The following is a 14,652-nucleotide window of genomic DNA, read 5'->3' as shown; positions in this document are numbered from 1 at the left end:
TTCTTTACTTAGAGGCTGATATTTTATGTAATTAATCACCCACAAACTGACAAGTGATTAAAAAACCTGAATCACCAATGGTACAATTTAGGCAACTAATGATAAACAAATATATACACACATACATAATTATAATATATATAATTAAGAACACTTAAGCAGAGTCTTAGAGCTAAATATATGCCTTATAAATATAAAAACTAAGAAAAAACTCAATAGCTTAATTGAAGAACTAGATGGACATTGTTGAAACCAAATTAATGGTCTGAAAAAGCAAGTAGGAGAAATATTTAGAAACACAGAGCAAACCTACAAAGAGGAAGAACTCATGTGTGTAAAATAAGATAATGTGGAGCAACGAATCAGATCCAGAACAAATGTTAATGATAACAGCTAAAGTGGAGGGGGAGAAAGAGATTAAGGAAAGGCAATAATTCAACAAACAGGAACTATCCCATGATTGCAGAAAGGCATGAAACAGAAGATACAAGGGGTTCAAGTTCCAGGCATTGATGGTCAGGGGGTGGGGGTGGGGGGTGGAAATCAACATACTAGACACATCCCGGTAAAAATTCTGAATTGAAAGGATAGGAGACCTTAAAAGTTTCCAGTCATAAAAATAAAAAAGTCACTCTCTAGCACTAGAGGATTCTAAAAAAAAAATTTTAAGTGGTAAATGAAGGCAAAGAATTAAGCATATATCCTACCTCTCCTATACAAACCAATCACCACGTGAACTCTAGCCGATATTTAAGAACTTTTTCTTTACTTCTATAAAGAATATGAAATATTTTTCTATTCCAAATAATAAATGAAGAAAAAATGATAAAATTAGGACATCACCTTTTGCAACTCCTAATTAATGGCTCTAGAGCTCTAGGCTCTAGGCTCTAACTGCAACATCACAAAGAGAAATAAACAGGTACTACATACTTCCAACAGAAAGAAAACCAAACCCCCTTTAAGTACTCTTGCCAAAAAAACAAAAACAAAAAAACCCAACCTGAACTTGATCACATTTCTAGCTTCACCTATCAATTCACAAGAAATACAGAGACCAAAGGATCATATTAACCGCACCACAGAGATGCAGTCAGCAAAATCCACAGTCAGAAACTCTGTAGAACCTGTTTTTTGTTTTTGTTTTTGTTTTTCAACAAATTGCAAGGAAGGGAGAGAGGTGGGTCAGGGAAACATAGCAAAGAAAACGTAAAGATTAAAAGCTATACCAATCACAATGGATGGTCCTGTTGAAAGAGAATTACAACACTTAAGAAACTATTAGAAATGTGAACACTGAATATTTGATAATATTAAGGAACTTTTTAGGGCAAAAATGGTATTATGATTTTTTTTAAAGTCCTTACCTTTTAGAGATAACTGAAATAATTGGTAAATGGTATGACACTTGAGATTTCATTCAAAATAACACAATGGACATGGATAGGATTATAGATGAAACCAGACTAGCCATGAGCTGAAGACTATTGAAGCTGGTGACACATACATGTGGGTTTACTATATTATTTCATGTATCTTTGATTATGTTTTAATTTCTTTGTAACAAAAAGTTTTAGAAGAGGTTTCCATTTTCTTCATTAACTAGGTATAAGCATGATTAAGTAAAGGTATTTAGCTAACTGCGAAGGACAAGGATACTACATGCAGTGTCCTAACTCTCCGAATTGCAAATATCATAATGCCTAATATAATCTAGGCATTTGAGAAAAAAATTATTTCTGGTTCTTGGGAAATGTTTTTAATGAGTGATGATTTAGCATTTTACTGGAATGTTCACATTAGCACTATATGGAAAGCTCAAAGAAAAATGTTATCTCTAATGACCAACTCATCACAGAAAAAGATATTAATTTTAAGGTGTCAGAGAAAGCATTTATCATATTCATATCTTCTCTTCTTTCTAGTTCTTAACCTAAATGTGGCTTAGAATTTAGGTCATAAAAAAAAAGTATTTATGGTATTGGCATAAAAACAGACACACAGACCAATGGAACAGAATAGAGAACCCAGAAATAAACCCATGCATATACAGTCAACTAATATTTGACAAGGGAGCCAAAAATACTCAATGGAAAAAAGACTCTTCAACAAACAGTGCTGGGGAAACTGGATATTCACATGCAAAAAAATGAAACTAGTCCCCCATTTTACATCACTCACAAAAATTAACTCAAAGGAGATTGAAGAAAAATGTAGGACCTGAAACCATAAAACTTCTAGAAGAAAACACAAGGAAAAAGCTCTTTGACACTAGTCTAGGTAATGATTTTTTGGATATGACACCTAAAGCACAAGCAACAAAAGCAAAAATAAGTAAGTGGGCTACATCAAACTAACAAGTTTCCGCACAGAAAAAGAAATGATTAATAAAATGAAAAGACAACCATGGAATGGGAGAAAATATTTGCAAACCACATATCTAACAAGGGGTTAACATCCAAAATATATAAGCAACTCATATAACTCAATAGCAAAAAAGCAAATAATCCAATTTTTTAATGGCCAAAGGACCTGAAAAGACATTTTCCCAAAGCTGTTCAAAAGATACATCTTATGGTGCTCAATATCACTAATCATCAGGGAAATATAAATGAAAAATCACGAGTTATCACCTCACATGTGTTAGAATGACTATTATCAAAAAGATGAGATAACACGTGCTGGCAAGGATATGGAGAAAGGGGAATACTTGTATGCTGTTGGTGAGAATATAAATTGGTACAACCACAAAGGAAAACTGTATAGAGGTTCCTCAAAAAAAAAAAAAAAGAAATACCACATGATCCAGCATATCCACTTCTAGGTATATAACTGAAGGAAATGAAATCACTATCTTGAAGAGATATACACACCTCCTTGTTCACTGCAGCATTGTTTATAATAGCCAAGACTTGGAAATGAAAGAATAAAGATAATTTCAGACATATATCCACATAAGAGAGTATTATTCAGCCATAAAAAGAAGGAAATCCTGCCATTTGAGATAATACGGATGAACTTTGAGGGCATTATACTAAGTGAAATAAGCCAGACACAGAAAGACAAATACTGGATGATCTTACCTACATGTGAAACCTAAAAAAAGCCAAACTCATAGAAACAGAGAACAGATTGGTAGAGAATAGAGATGGGTGGTGGGCAAAATACTTGAACATGGTCAAAATGTACAAGCTTCCACTTATAAGTTCTGGGGATATTAATATACAATACGATGGCTATAGCTAACAATACTGTATTGTATATTTGAAAATTGCTGGGGACAGATCTTTAAAGTTCTCATCACTAGGGCACCTGGGTGGTTCAGTCCACTCAGGTCATGATCTCAAGGTCCTGGGATCCAACCTCCCCCTGGCCCTCCGTCAAGCCCTGTGAAGAGCTCCATGTTCAGAGGGGAGTCTGCTTGTCCCTCTCCCTCTGGCCCTCCCCCTGCTCATGCTCTGTCTCTCTCTCAGATAAATAAAATCTTTAAAAAGTTCTCATCACAAGGAAAAAATTTTGTGACTTATGTAAACTTATGGATATTAACTAAACTTATCATGGTAATCATTTCACAATATATACATATTTGAAATCATTATGTTATACATCTAAAATTTAATGTTATATGTCAGTGATATCTCAATAAAATGGAGTGAAAAAGATTTACATCAAACTGACCTCTGTTGTGGTATTTGAACATCAATATGGTAGGACACCCTGAAATATAGAACTTGCCTATATTACAAGTTGGGGTTTTCAGGCACAGCTTATACATTGGTTAAATCAGAGTCTTCTAATATTTTATATGCATATATCTGGGCAACACTGTACTATAACACTAATCTAAAGTTAAAAAAAAAAGAAAAGGGGGCGCCTGGGCGGCTCAGTCTGTTAAGCGACCAACTGTTGATTTCAGCTCAGGTTTTGATCTCATGGGTTGCGGTATAGAGCCCCGTATTGGGCTCTGTGCTGGGTGTGGAGCCTGCTTACGATACTCTCTCCCCACCCCCTCCCTCTATCCCACCCTCCCATCTCCCTCTCTAAAAATAATAAAATAAAATAAAAAATAAAGTTAAACAGAAAAAAGTTAAAGAAATATATGAAAATACAGAAAAGTATTTCAAATGTACTTATATCTTAGATGAAAGGTTAAAACAGTGTTACTTTTCAGATGTGACAAATTATGCACTTGATTAAGGGTTTTTTTTACCCTGCTTTTAAGACCCTTCAGAAAGTGTCACAGCTCTATATATCGGTCCTAAGGGATTTATGCATTACAAAATATGAAAAACATGCAAGATTGCTAAGTAGGCTTTCAGCTGCTTCCCTCTTGGTAACTAAAGTGACTCATAAATTATCTCAACAAACTAGTAGAATGTATTTATGCTAATGAAAGTGATTCTGCTACATACCTCTTACCAAACTGTAAAATTCAGTATTTTGTTTCTGCTGTTTCATAGCAATGCTAAGTGTTAACAGTAACAATAATAAACACAATCACAAGAGCTTAACACCCAGACCAAAACAAAACAAAACAAAACAAAAACCCCTCAAGTAATGTATACATCTATGGCCATATTATAATTATGCACTAAATAACAGGATATTTTGGTTATTGCTATTTTTTTAGAAAATGCCCTTGAGGGGCGCCTGGGTAGCTCATTCTGCCTTCAGCTCAGGTCATGATCCCACAGCCCTGGGATGGAGCCCCGCATCAGGCTCCCTGCTCGGTGGGGAGTCTGCTTCTCCCTCTCCCGCTGCCCCTCCCCCTGCTTGTGTTCCCTCTCTCTCTCTCTCTCTCTCTCTCTCTCTCTCTCGCTCAATCTCTCTCAAATAAATAAAAGGAAGGAAGGAAGGAAGGAAGGGAGGGAGGGAGGGAGGGAGGGAGGGAGGGAGGGAGGGAGGGAGGGAGGAAGGAAGGAAGGAAGGAAGGAAGGAAGGAAGGAAAATGCTCCTGAGTTCCAGCCAGGGATCCCAGGAATAAGACTTCATTTCTTAGCAGTCTCCAGATTCAGAAGAGAAAAGAGTGTGGCAGACTTCTAGCTATTCTCCAATACCCATTTTCCTTTCTATATGGTAATAGAACTGCTGGGTTTTAGCTGGACACATGATCTTGTGGAATACAGACTACTTATGCCAGCTGTCCATGCAGTTAGGATGGCCACAGCTCTAAGTTCTGGCCACTGTGCTGAAGGAGGTAGTACCATGTGGCACTTATGGGAAATCTTCCTTAAGAGACAGCAGGTATATATCCTTCTGTTACTTTTTGATTCCTTCCTCCACCAAGCTATCTAGGATATCACTTCTATCTTCGACTATTAGACCATGGCCACGCATGGCAGAGGAACAAAACAGAAGGCTCCTCAGTTCCTGACACTGGAGTGTCATATCAGCCCTGCACTTTTATGTGGAGAATAATAAACTTTCACCTTATTTAATCCACTGTTATTTTATATTTTCTGTTACTCAGAGTCAATATGAATCCTAATACAAAATATAACCTGTTAACTCTTCAAAAAAAAACAAAACAAGCTGCATGAAAGAATAACTCTCAATGACACTCCTACACCTACATAAGAGAAAATACCACTGTAGGAAGTGGTAGTGTACAGCACAATGAGGACTGGCTTGAAGAAGACCTGAGTTTTAGAATTAGTTCTACTTCCTACATAAACCTTTGGCAAGCCATTTAACCTAGGCAGGCCTCAGCTTCTTCTATAAAATGGTAGTAAGATAGATCTAAAGAGTGGTGAGAATTAAACTGGAAGAGGTTGATGAAAACACAAATTGTAAAGAGCTATATAGTATCAGTATTACTTTGTCAATTATTCCTTCTTCCCCACCTTTCCTTCAGAATTGGGGCATGAGGATGGACTGCAGTACTTAAACATAACTAGAGTGTCACCCCCCAGAGATCGATTCATTAGGTCTAGCCCAGGAACCATGATACTGCATTTTCAACAAGCACCCCAAGAGACTGTTGAAAGCAGTCAGCCCATTACACCTTGGGAAACACTGCTCTATGATCAGGCCCTACCCATTCTTGTAATCCTGTGCTTGAGTGCTCCAATATTTTAAAACTGTGATGAAACACAAGGAAAGTTCCATAGCCTCTCCAGTGCCTAACTAAATGCTAAGTAGCCAGGAGACAATTTAATAATATTTTGTTGAACTGATGAACTGAAGTGGAAAATGACAAAGTGGAACTGAATCAAATGACCCACTACGGACTTCCATTTCTGGCCAACAAAATAACAGTAAATTTACCCTCCTGCCTCAAACAACTAAAAAACAGAACAAATTAAAGGAAACAAGTTTTCAGGGCACTGGATATCAGGTAATAAAAACCATGATTCCTGAGATATAATGAAAAATGAAGGTGAGCCTTACGACTGCCCTAGATTACTTCTTGGAGAAAGTTTCCAGGCCAAAGTACCAAGAGGAGGAGCCCAGGCAGCACAGGGTGATGTTTCCTTGAGTTGAGGGGATAGAGCTGTGAGTCCAGGGAGGACAGTATGGCTACAGTTCACAGGACAGAATACTAGAGAGAACACTCCCAACACCTGCAGAGATTCCTCAACTCTTTGGAATATATGTATGTGAGGCTGGGCAAAGAACCACTTGAAAAGATTTAAGGGAACAATCCCAAGACCTCACATAGGGCAGGGACTAGTGCCTGTTCTCATCAGCTAGGGTGAAAACCTGCATAATTTACAGGGCATTGGGTAGAATACCCTGAAGAGTTTTACCTCAGGAGTGAGGAAAAAATTAGCCCTAGGTCAAATGTTGCTCTGGTCCCACCTGACAAAGCTTAAAAGCAAGACTTGAAAGGATCAAACTGTTTCCAGATAACTTATCCCAGAAAATTCAAGAATATTTATAGGAAGACAAAAATATCCTGTATCCAACAGGGCAAAATTCACATCAGGCATCCAATCAAAAATTACCAGACATGTAAAGAACTACTATTTTACTTTTTTAAAAATCATTTTCTTGGGATTTTACTAAATCTTAAATTTTCCTTAAAAAAAAAAAACTGTCATTTTTATCATTTACACTCTGTGTGTTAATCTCAAAATCCCTCATCTACATAATTGAAGTGCTAGTCCCTCTATGAAATATTAACACTTTGAAGACAAACAGCATAGCTGGTTAAAAGCACAGCCTTTAGAGGCAGGAAACCCAGGCTCTGAATAAATTCTTTATTCATAACTTATCCCTGTGTTCCTGGGCAAGCCACTGAACCTCTCTTGAGTTTTCGTTCAGTTTTAGTACGACAGTATTTGCTTCATAGGACTTCTGTAAGAAATAAAGTAAATACCTAATAAATAGTAACTATCATGCCATAATTATCACCTTATCATAAGGAAAGTTTAAAAAAGTTAGTACACACTCAAACATTCGCTGAGCAACAAGCAATCATGTGCTAGTTAAGATGCAGGCACTAGGAATACAATGAAGAAAAGGGTACCGTTGAGAGGACCTGAAGTACATCTTATGTTGGATCTGCCTTTAGAAGTTCATCTCAAGTACAAACTTCATATTCTATTTCTTAATTTCTAAGTAGGGCAATTATTTTAAGTCCTCCTATAAAAATTAAAGGTTGATTTTTTTCCCTTTGAAAGGAAAAAATAAGAAATTGTCAGGTTCAACCAATTGGGGCATGTCTAAGAAATCCTGGAATCTGAAAAACATGGTAAAACTTTAACTTAAAAGCAACCTACAATTTAACATCACCTTTCAAAATTATTCTCAAATTAGTAGGCTAAATTGTATTCAGATATAAAATACACAAAATGGACCAATCTGTTATTATGATAATCTTTTCAGAAAGGCTTGGGCTAACAGATGTAAGGAATTAAAACCAAGTTCAAGTTTGTATTTCATTTGCTCATTCCACTTAAATGACAGATGGCTTAAATATTAACCCTATTAACAAGACATCTGCATATTCATTATGAATCTGATTGCCTTACTTCATAAGTCCATGAATTCATTTTATTAATTTTACTGTACGGCTGCCCATTTCATGCAAGGTCTTCAAAACCCTTGCCTCTCCAAGTGTGGTCCTAGAACCAGCAGCATCAGCATCATCTGTAAACTTGCTAGAACTACAGAATTTTATTCCGCATACCAGACATACTGAGTCGGAATTTGCATTAAAACAGACTCCACATGTAATTTCTATGCACTATGAAGTCTGAGTAGCATAGTTCTAAACTGTTGATTTTTTTCACACTTTTTTTTACAGTATTATAAAAAGCTTATTTGCTTCCAAACTGTTGATTAACTTATCTCCAGATAGTTATTTTCATAATAATTCAGTTCAGACAAATAAATCAAATAGATAGGTATATTAGATGTTCTATATATAATACTTATGTCTCAGACTTGACCTCCCCTCTCAACCAGGATTTCAAGTCTTAGAAGATTTACACTATCCATATTTTCTTGAGTCAACATTTTTGTGGCCACTAGCATGTGGTCACTGTGACAAAATCTCTGTAATTAAGTAACTATATAGAACAATACCAGATCAGTTCTTCCTATAATTTCAGAAAAAAATGAAAAAACTCAAAGTAGTTTAAACCAAGGTTCAGCTTGAAAGTTCCCTAGGGAAAAAATGACCAGAATGACTCTATCTTCCACAATAATATATTTTTATGCTTTACCTAACACATATTTTTTACTGCAGGTACCATATATTTTTAAAATAAGAAATTCACATGGGACTTAGGACAGTTCTTTAGATGGCTCATCTTTTATTATTACTATTGCACAATAGTCACAGTGCACATAAAATAGAACAAATCTTGTTTTCTCTTTCGTTTTTCCAAAAAGAAAAATGACAGACCTAGGCTGAAACTGATCACAGCAGGTAGGATGCTTCAGCACAGATTCAAAGGAAGGTACAAATGTTCAGTTTTCAAAAGCACTGCAAAAGCCAACTTCATATCTTGTCACTGCAGCTGTGGCTTTATGCCAAACATTTGAAAACTGTTGAAAAGTGCCATTCCTCATAAGCAATTATGAAGAGCTTTGCAAAAAGAAGGGGGAAATAACTGTAATAACAATGAACTCCTTACAATAGCCAAATGTCCATGGCCTCTGGGTTGCAGGATAAGAATCTGAGAGTTACCCATATGCATCTGAGCCAATGCACCCAATGCAGATACCTTAGGAGAAAGGGTTTGAAGGGGTGGTAAGAGAAGGTATGAAGGAACGTGCTGGGCAGACTCAGAAATTAAATATTCCTCAAACATTCCCAGTTTTTTATAAGACACAATTCAGACATCCTTCAATTTAACTTCATTCATCCTTTTTTGCGTTTGCAGCCTATATAATTTCTCAGGATACATCATTCTGCAAGAGTACAACTAGGCACTGAACGTCTTTTTTTATGGTTCTAGATATATTGATTTCAAACTTTAAGTAGTCCCCTAGCTCTAACATTCGAGAATTTGGTGAACAATTCATTATGCCCCATCTCTACTCTCATCCACAATCAAGCCTCTCAAAGAATTGTCTAGCCATGGTGCCTCCGCTCCCTCACCCACCAGTCACCCTTCAGCCTACCTCATCTGGCTTCCACTTCACTCCCCTGAAACTTCTCTTGGTAAAGACCGTAAGGACCCTCATGTTGCTAAATCCAATGGACAGCCCTTAGTCATCATTTTTCTCCACTTTGCAGCATCATTCAACAAAGTTCACTGTTCTCTCCCTCTTAAAATAACTTTCTGTAGCTTTGATGGACACGTTTCCTGGGTGCCTCCCCAACTCCCTGTCCCCTGTCAATCTTCTTTAGGGACTCTGTCCCCTCTACCTAACCTACAAATGTTGGGCCATCTTGGGACTCAGTCCTGGAATTTCATGTAATCTCATAACTATAAATTTCACCTTCATGCTGATGACACATTCATCGCCAGCCCATATCTTTCTTCTACACCAGTATACCCAGCTACCTATTCAGCATCTCTACTTGAACGCTTCACAAACACATTTAAACTCAATACATCTGAAACTGAAGCCTTGGATCTTTCTATCACTGTTCCTCCTCCAATGCTTTCCACTCCCCAACCATCTACCCAGTTGCTCCTGCTAGAAGCCCAGAAGTCCTTTCCTCCCATATCCAATCAACCTCCAAGTCCTATCATTTTGGCCTCCAAAATACAGTTTTAATATGCCCAATTTCCCTATTCCTACTGCCATCCTCTCCAAACTACCCCCACTCTAGTCGAAGTCATTATCATCACTTGCCTGAAATAATACCATTCTAAGTGATCTTCCTGAATCTACTCATATTCCCCTTCAACCCTGTCTTCAGACTTCAGCCAGAGTGATCTTTCAAATATGAAAATTCTACTTAAAACCCTTCAGTGGCTTCCAACCAGCTTTAGGATAATGTTCACAAGGCACCTGTCTACCTCTCCAGATAATCTCACCTTATGCTATCACTCTGTTCTCTAAGCACCGGCCTTACTCTTTTCCTCTGTACATTACACATGCTGAGGTTTTCCAGGTGTAGGGCCTTTGCACATGCTGCAAATGCTACCTGAAATATTTGTTCTTTTACTCTTCCACCCTCTGCTACCCAAATCACACTAACATACACATGCACAGGCATAATCCAAAATTTCAGGGTCCACATCCAACAGTCAAACCAGACCAAAAGGAACTGAACAACGAGCAACTCTTGGCATTAAGGTACATACCACCACAACAAAAAATAGTAACAGCAAACCCTTATATAATTTTCCCAGGACTGTTTGAAGTAATTTATATATATTAACTTATTCACTGCTCACAAGAATCCTATGAAGTGGATACTATTATTATCTCTATTTTAAAGTTTAAAAAAGTACAGAGAGGATCAATAACCCCAGCAAGGTCAGAGAAATTCAGTAGCAAAACAAGTATTCAAATTTAGTCCTTCTGTGTGAGTGCCTGACTGCCCCTAGCATGACAACTTGGTCATGGACTATTCAACCTTCCCTTCCACATAAGGGATGTGGAACTGGTTTAAATAATTATAAAGTTATTTGGTTAAGTACTTGTCCTCCACTAGGCTGAAAACATAAATGAGGGTAGGGACCATTTCTATCTTGTTCACTGACATATCCCCAGCACCCTGAATAAAGCCTAACACATAACTGCTGCTCAATAATCTGTTGAACATAGGACTACTGCCGTGCGTAATTATATTGAGAAAGTATTGGATCCAATTATGACATTATGTATATATTTTCTGTTAACTGTCGGCTAGGTAGTCCTGTCAGTCCCGTGGTGTCCCCTCCTCCCGCCTGGGTGGCATTCGGAGGACTAGGGCCAGTGTGGCTGCTGGCCTCGGTCTTCCCTCCCCCCCGTCCCCGGGCGTTGAGCACCTCCCGGCCTTTCCTGCCCTCAGGCCTCACCTTCCACGTGGGGGAAGAGGCTGTCCCAGCGTCCTGACCAGGCCCTGGCGGCTCTCCGGTGCCCGAGGGCATGAAGCGGCCGTACCGCTGGAGAGGCCACTGAGCCGCGCCTCCTCCCGCCAGCGCGAGGCCTGCCGGCTCTTTTCCCGCCTCCGCCATGTTGGGCCTCAGGACGTGCACAGCAGGCGGGCGCTTACCAATCCGCGCAGCTAACCAATCAGGAAGCGAGATGGCCCAAGGCCCACCTTCCCCGCCAGTGGAAGCCAATGGGCGAACTCCGAAGACTCCTGCAGGGGGCTGCTGGGGTTGTGGGCGTCACTCTGGGCCCCGTGCACCTTCTCCTGTGGTTGGGCAAAGTGGAGATGGTAGCTTCCACGTGGAAGTGGGGTTGTGGCGCTTGTAGATGGTAGTTGGCCTCAACCTCTGCAGCACTGGGGCCCTCACCTTCCCTCGGGCAGCCCAAGTCACTGTCCAGCCACTCTGACTGGGACATTTCCGAAAACTGGCTGATTCCCTGTAACTTCTACGCGCTGGGACTAGGCCGGCTTTCCGAGGCTGCGTGGACAAGTGTGTTTCCCCTACAGCAGCCTTTCACATGGCAACGACCCTGCCCACCCCAAACCGATCACAGCACAGCATCAATTCTACCCGCCATTCACGAAGTAAGGCTATTTTCTCCTCATCCTGTGACCCTCTGGACATAACTCCAGACGGTCAAGTTGTTGCCAAAAGAGAGGAGCAATTGGGTGGGATGCTGTCGGCCATAAAAGGTGTGCCCCAGTCAAGCAGCAGGTGCAACTAAATGACAGGTCTGGGTGAATTATAGTCGACAAAGCACTTCTACATCTGTTATTTCATTTGTCCTCCCAACAACCTTGTGAATTAAAGAAGCAAAACAGAGATCACTGCCCCCATTGAATAGACGGGAGGCAAAATAAGGTCCGGAGGGTAAAAGCGATTTGTCCAAGGTTACACAGCCAGGGTAAAACTGTGGTCTCCACAATCTCTCCAAGTGTCTGCCACACTCAAGAAGAATTTATGTATTCATTGAGTCTGTGTCAAACCAGAAGCAGAGTATACAGAGGATGGAGACTATGTTAACCAAACACATAAAATAGAGTTATAATGCAAATAATTTTTAAAACTAAATGTCAAAGCGTAGTATATGCATAGACAATGGTTAGAGAGGTGGTAGTTTATTCACTCTACAAAGCACTCATTAAATATCCACTGTGTGTAACTATACTGGTCACTATAGGGGTTACAGAAATGGGTAAGGCATGTATCTAACCTTCTAGGACCTCATGCATCTAGCCTTCTAGGATCTTATAAGGAAAACAATGAGAAGTACCCATGATACCTGATAGTTACTGCACATAAAAGGTACAGGTGTGCTCTAAGGATTCAGATGAAGAGTGGCACTTCACTTCTGTGAAGTGCTCAAGCTCTGCTTCTGTTCAGAGCACTGAACAGCCCCTAAGGAGAGGGAATTTTACTTGGTAGGTGATAAGGAACATGGAAAATGTGTGTAAGAGAGTGACACTGTTATAATGGTGGTCTAGGGAGGCTAATCTTTCAGGGGAATACAGAATAAAACTGCATTCAAGGCAGAGGATATATGTTACTTATCTTTCTATTTCAGATTTCAGAAACTGCTTCTGAAGGTCCTTAAATGACACAGCACTACTGCATTTAATATAGTAGTAAATAGTTAGAAACTTGGTGTGAGTCCCAGTCCTGCCACTTGCCAGCCATGTGACCTTGGGGAAGTCACTTAACCTCTCTATAAAATAGGGTTAGCAAATGCCCATCTTAAAGGGCCAGAAGAAGGATAAAATAAGATCATATGAGGGAAAACCCTTGGTAAATTACAAAGCGGTACACATGTTGGTGCTTTCTATTCACAGGGTTAAAGTGATTTTCTCTGGGCTCCCTGTAGGCAGGAGGATGGGAATGGGAGCCTGACATTCAGTCTCAGAGGCGCTCACCTTCCAGGTCCAGGGCTGTGGATGCTGTCAGACACCCTTCACAGGAGCAGATGGTGTTCACAGTTGGGACCCTGTCAGTGCCCAAGGACACCCAGGGCCCTGCTGGGGTGCAAGCTCCCTTCCTAGACAATGCACCTGTGCTTGAGCTTCTGGGGCCACCAGCGTCTGCCAAGAACAGTTCATGTCTGCAAAGGGAGATATGAGAAAGCCATAGCACAGAGCACAGAGGCTCTTAAAAACTTATGATATTAACAAATGTGATGTGAGCATTCAAAAAGTCCCAGATGCTGTACTCGGTGCTGCGGATATAGTAGAGATCAAGCCAGGTACAGCTTCTACCCTCCTGAAGCTTACAGTCTAGCAGAGGGTGGAGAGAGTGGGGAAGAGGGTGCAGAACACTGAGCAAATTACTCCATATTTTTAATGGTCATTGTATTTTCTTTTTTAAAGATAAATCTATAATATGTATCAAGGTACAATTTTATACAATAAAAGCACAGATATTACAAGCAAGTTTTGACATGTCTGTACACTCATATAATCACCATCCAAGACAAGATATAAAACATTCCCGAAAGCCCCAAGTTTTCTTAGGCGTGCCTTGTTCCTGCCAATCTCCAACTCCCAAGGGCAGGCGTTCGTCTGATTTTTATCACTATAGCTTGGCTTTTCCTGTTTCTGGATTTTATATATATGAAACCATACAGAATATGCCCTTTTATATGTGCTTCCTTCAGTCAGTATAATTTTGTCTTTTATCTTCATCCCAGGGTGCGAGATGTATCAGTAGTTCATCCCTTTTTAGTGCTGAATAGCATTCTATTGTTTGATTGTATTGTAACTTGTTCTTCACCTGTCAATGGTCATTTGGGTTGTTTTCTGTGTTTTGTTAAAAGCTGTTACGAACATTTTTGTACCAGTCTTTTTTGTTGATACGTGTTGTCATTTACCTTCAATCTATACCTAGGAGTGAAATTGCTGTATTCCGGAGAGACATATGTTTTACCCTATAAAAAACTGCAAAGTGGGGCGCCTGGGTGGCTCAGTCGTTAAGCGTCTGCCTTCGGCTCAGGTCATGATCCCAGGGTCCTGGGATCGAGCCCCGCATCAGGCTCCCTGCTCCGCGGGAAGCCTGCTTCTCCCTCTCCCACTCCCCCTGCTTGTGTTCCCTCTCTCGCTGTATCTCTCTCTGTCAAATAAATAAATAAAATCTTTTAAAAAAAAATTGCAAAGTAGTGTGTGGCAGTAACCCT

The 14,652-nt window shown here is 39.6% G+C and overlaps 1 protein-coding gene across 3 annotated transcripts in view; it reads right to left on the bottom strand.

Annotated features, from left to right (window-relative positions):
• The window catches only part of REC114 (REC114 meiotic recombination protein), a 114,101-nt gene extending 102,373 nt beyond the window's left edge, over positions 1–11,728 (bottom strand). The window contains exon 1 of one of the 3 annotated variants that reach the window (XM_027570989.2): positions 11,412–11,728. In XM_027570989.2, the coding sequence (XP_027426790.1) occupies positions 11,412–11,570 (159 nt within the window). In that variant the 5' untranslated portion in view covers positions 11,571–11,728. The remainder of the gene's footprint in view (positions 1–11,411) is intronic. The other 2 variants (XM_027570988.2, XM_027570987.2) reach the window with 2 other exon arrangements.
• Between the last annotated feature and the right edge of the window lie 2,924 nt (positions 11,729–14,652).

The sequence above is a fragment of the Zalophus californianus genome, chromosome 6 (genome assembly GCF_009762305.2).
Source record: "Zalophus californianus isolate mZalCal1 chromosome 6, mZalCal1.pri.v2, whole genome shotgun sequence".
Classification (NCBI taxonomy): Eukaryota; Metazoa; Chordata; class Mammalia; order Carnivora; family Otariidae; genus Zalophus; species Zalophus californianus.
Note: the sequence above shows the minus strand (reverse complement) of the source record. Positions and strands in the feature narration are given on the sequence as shown.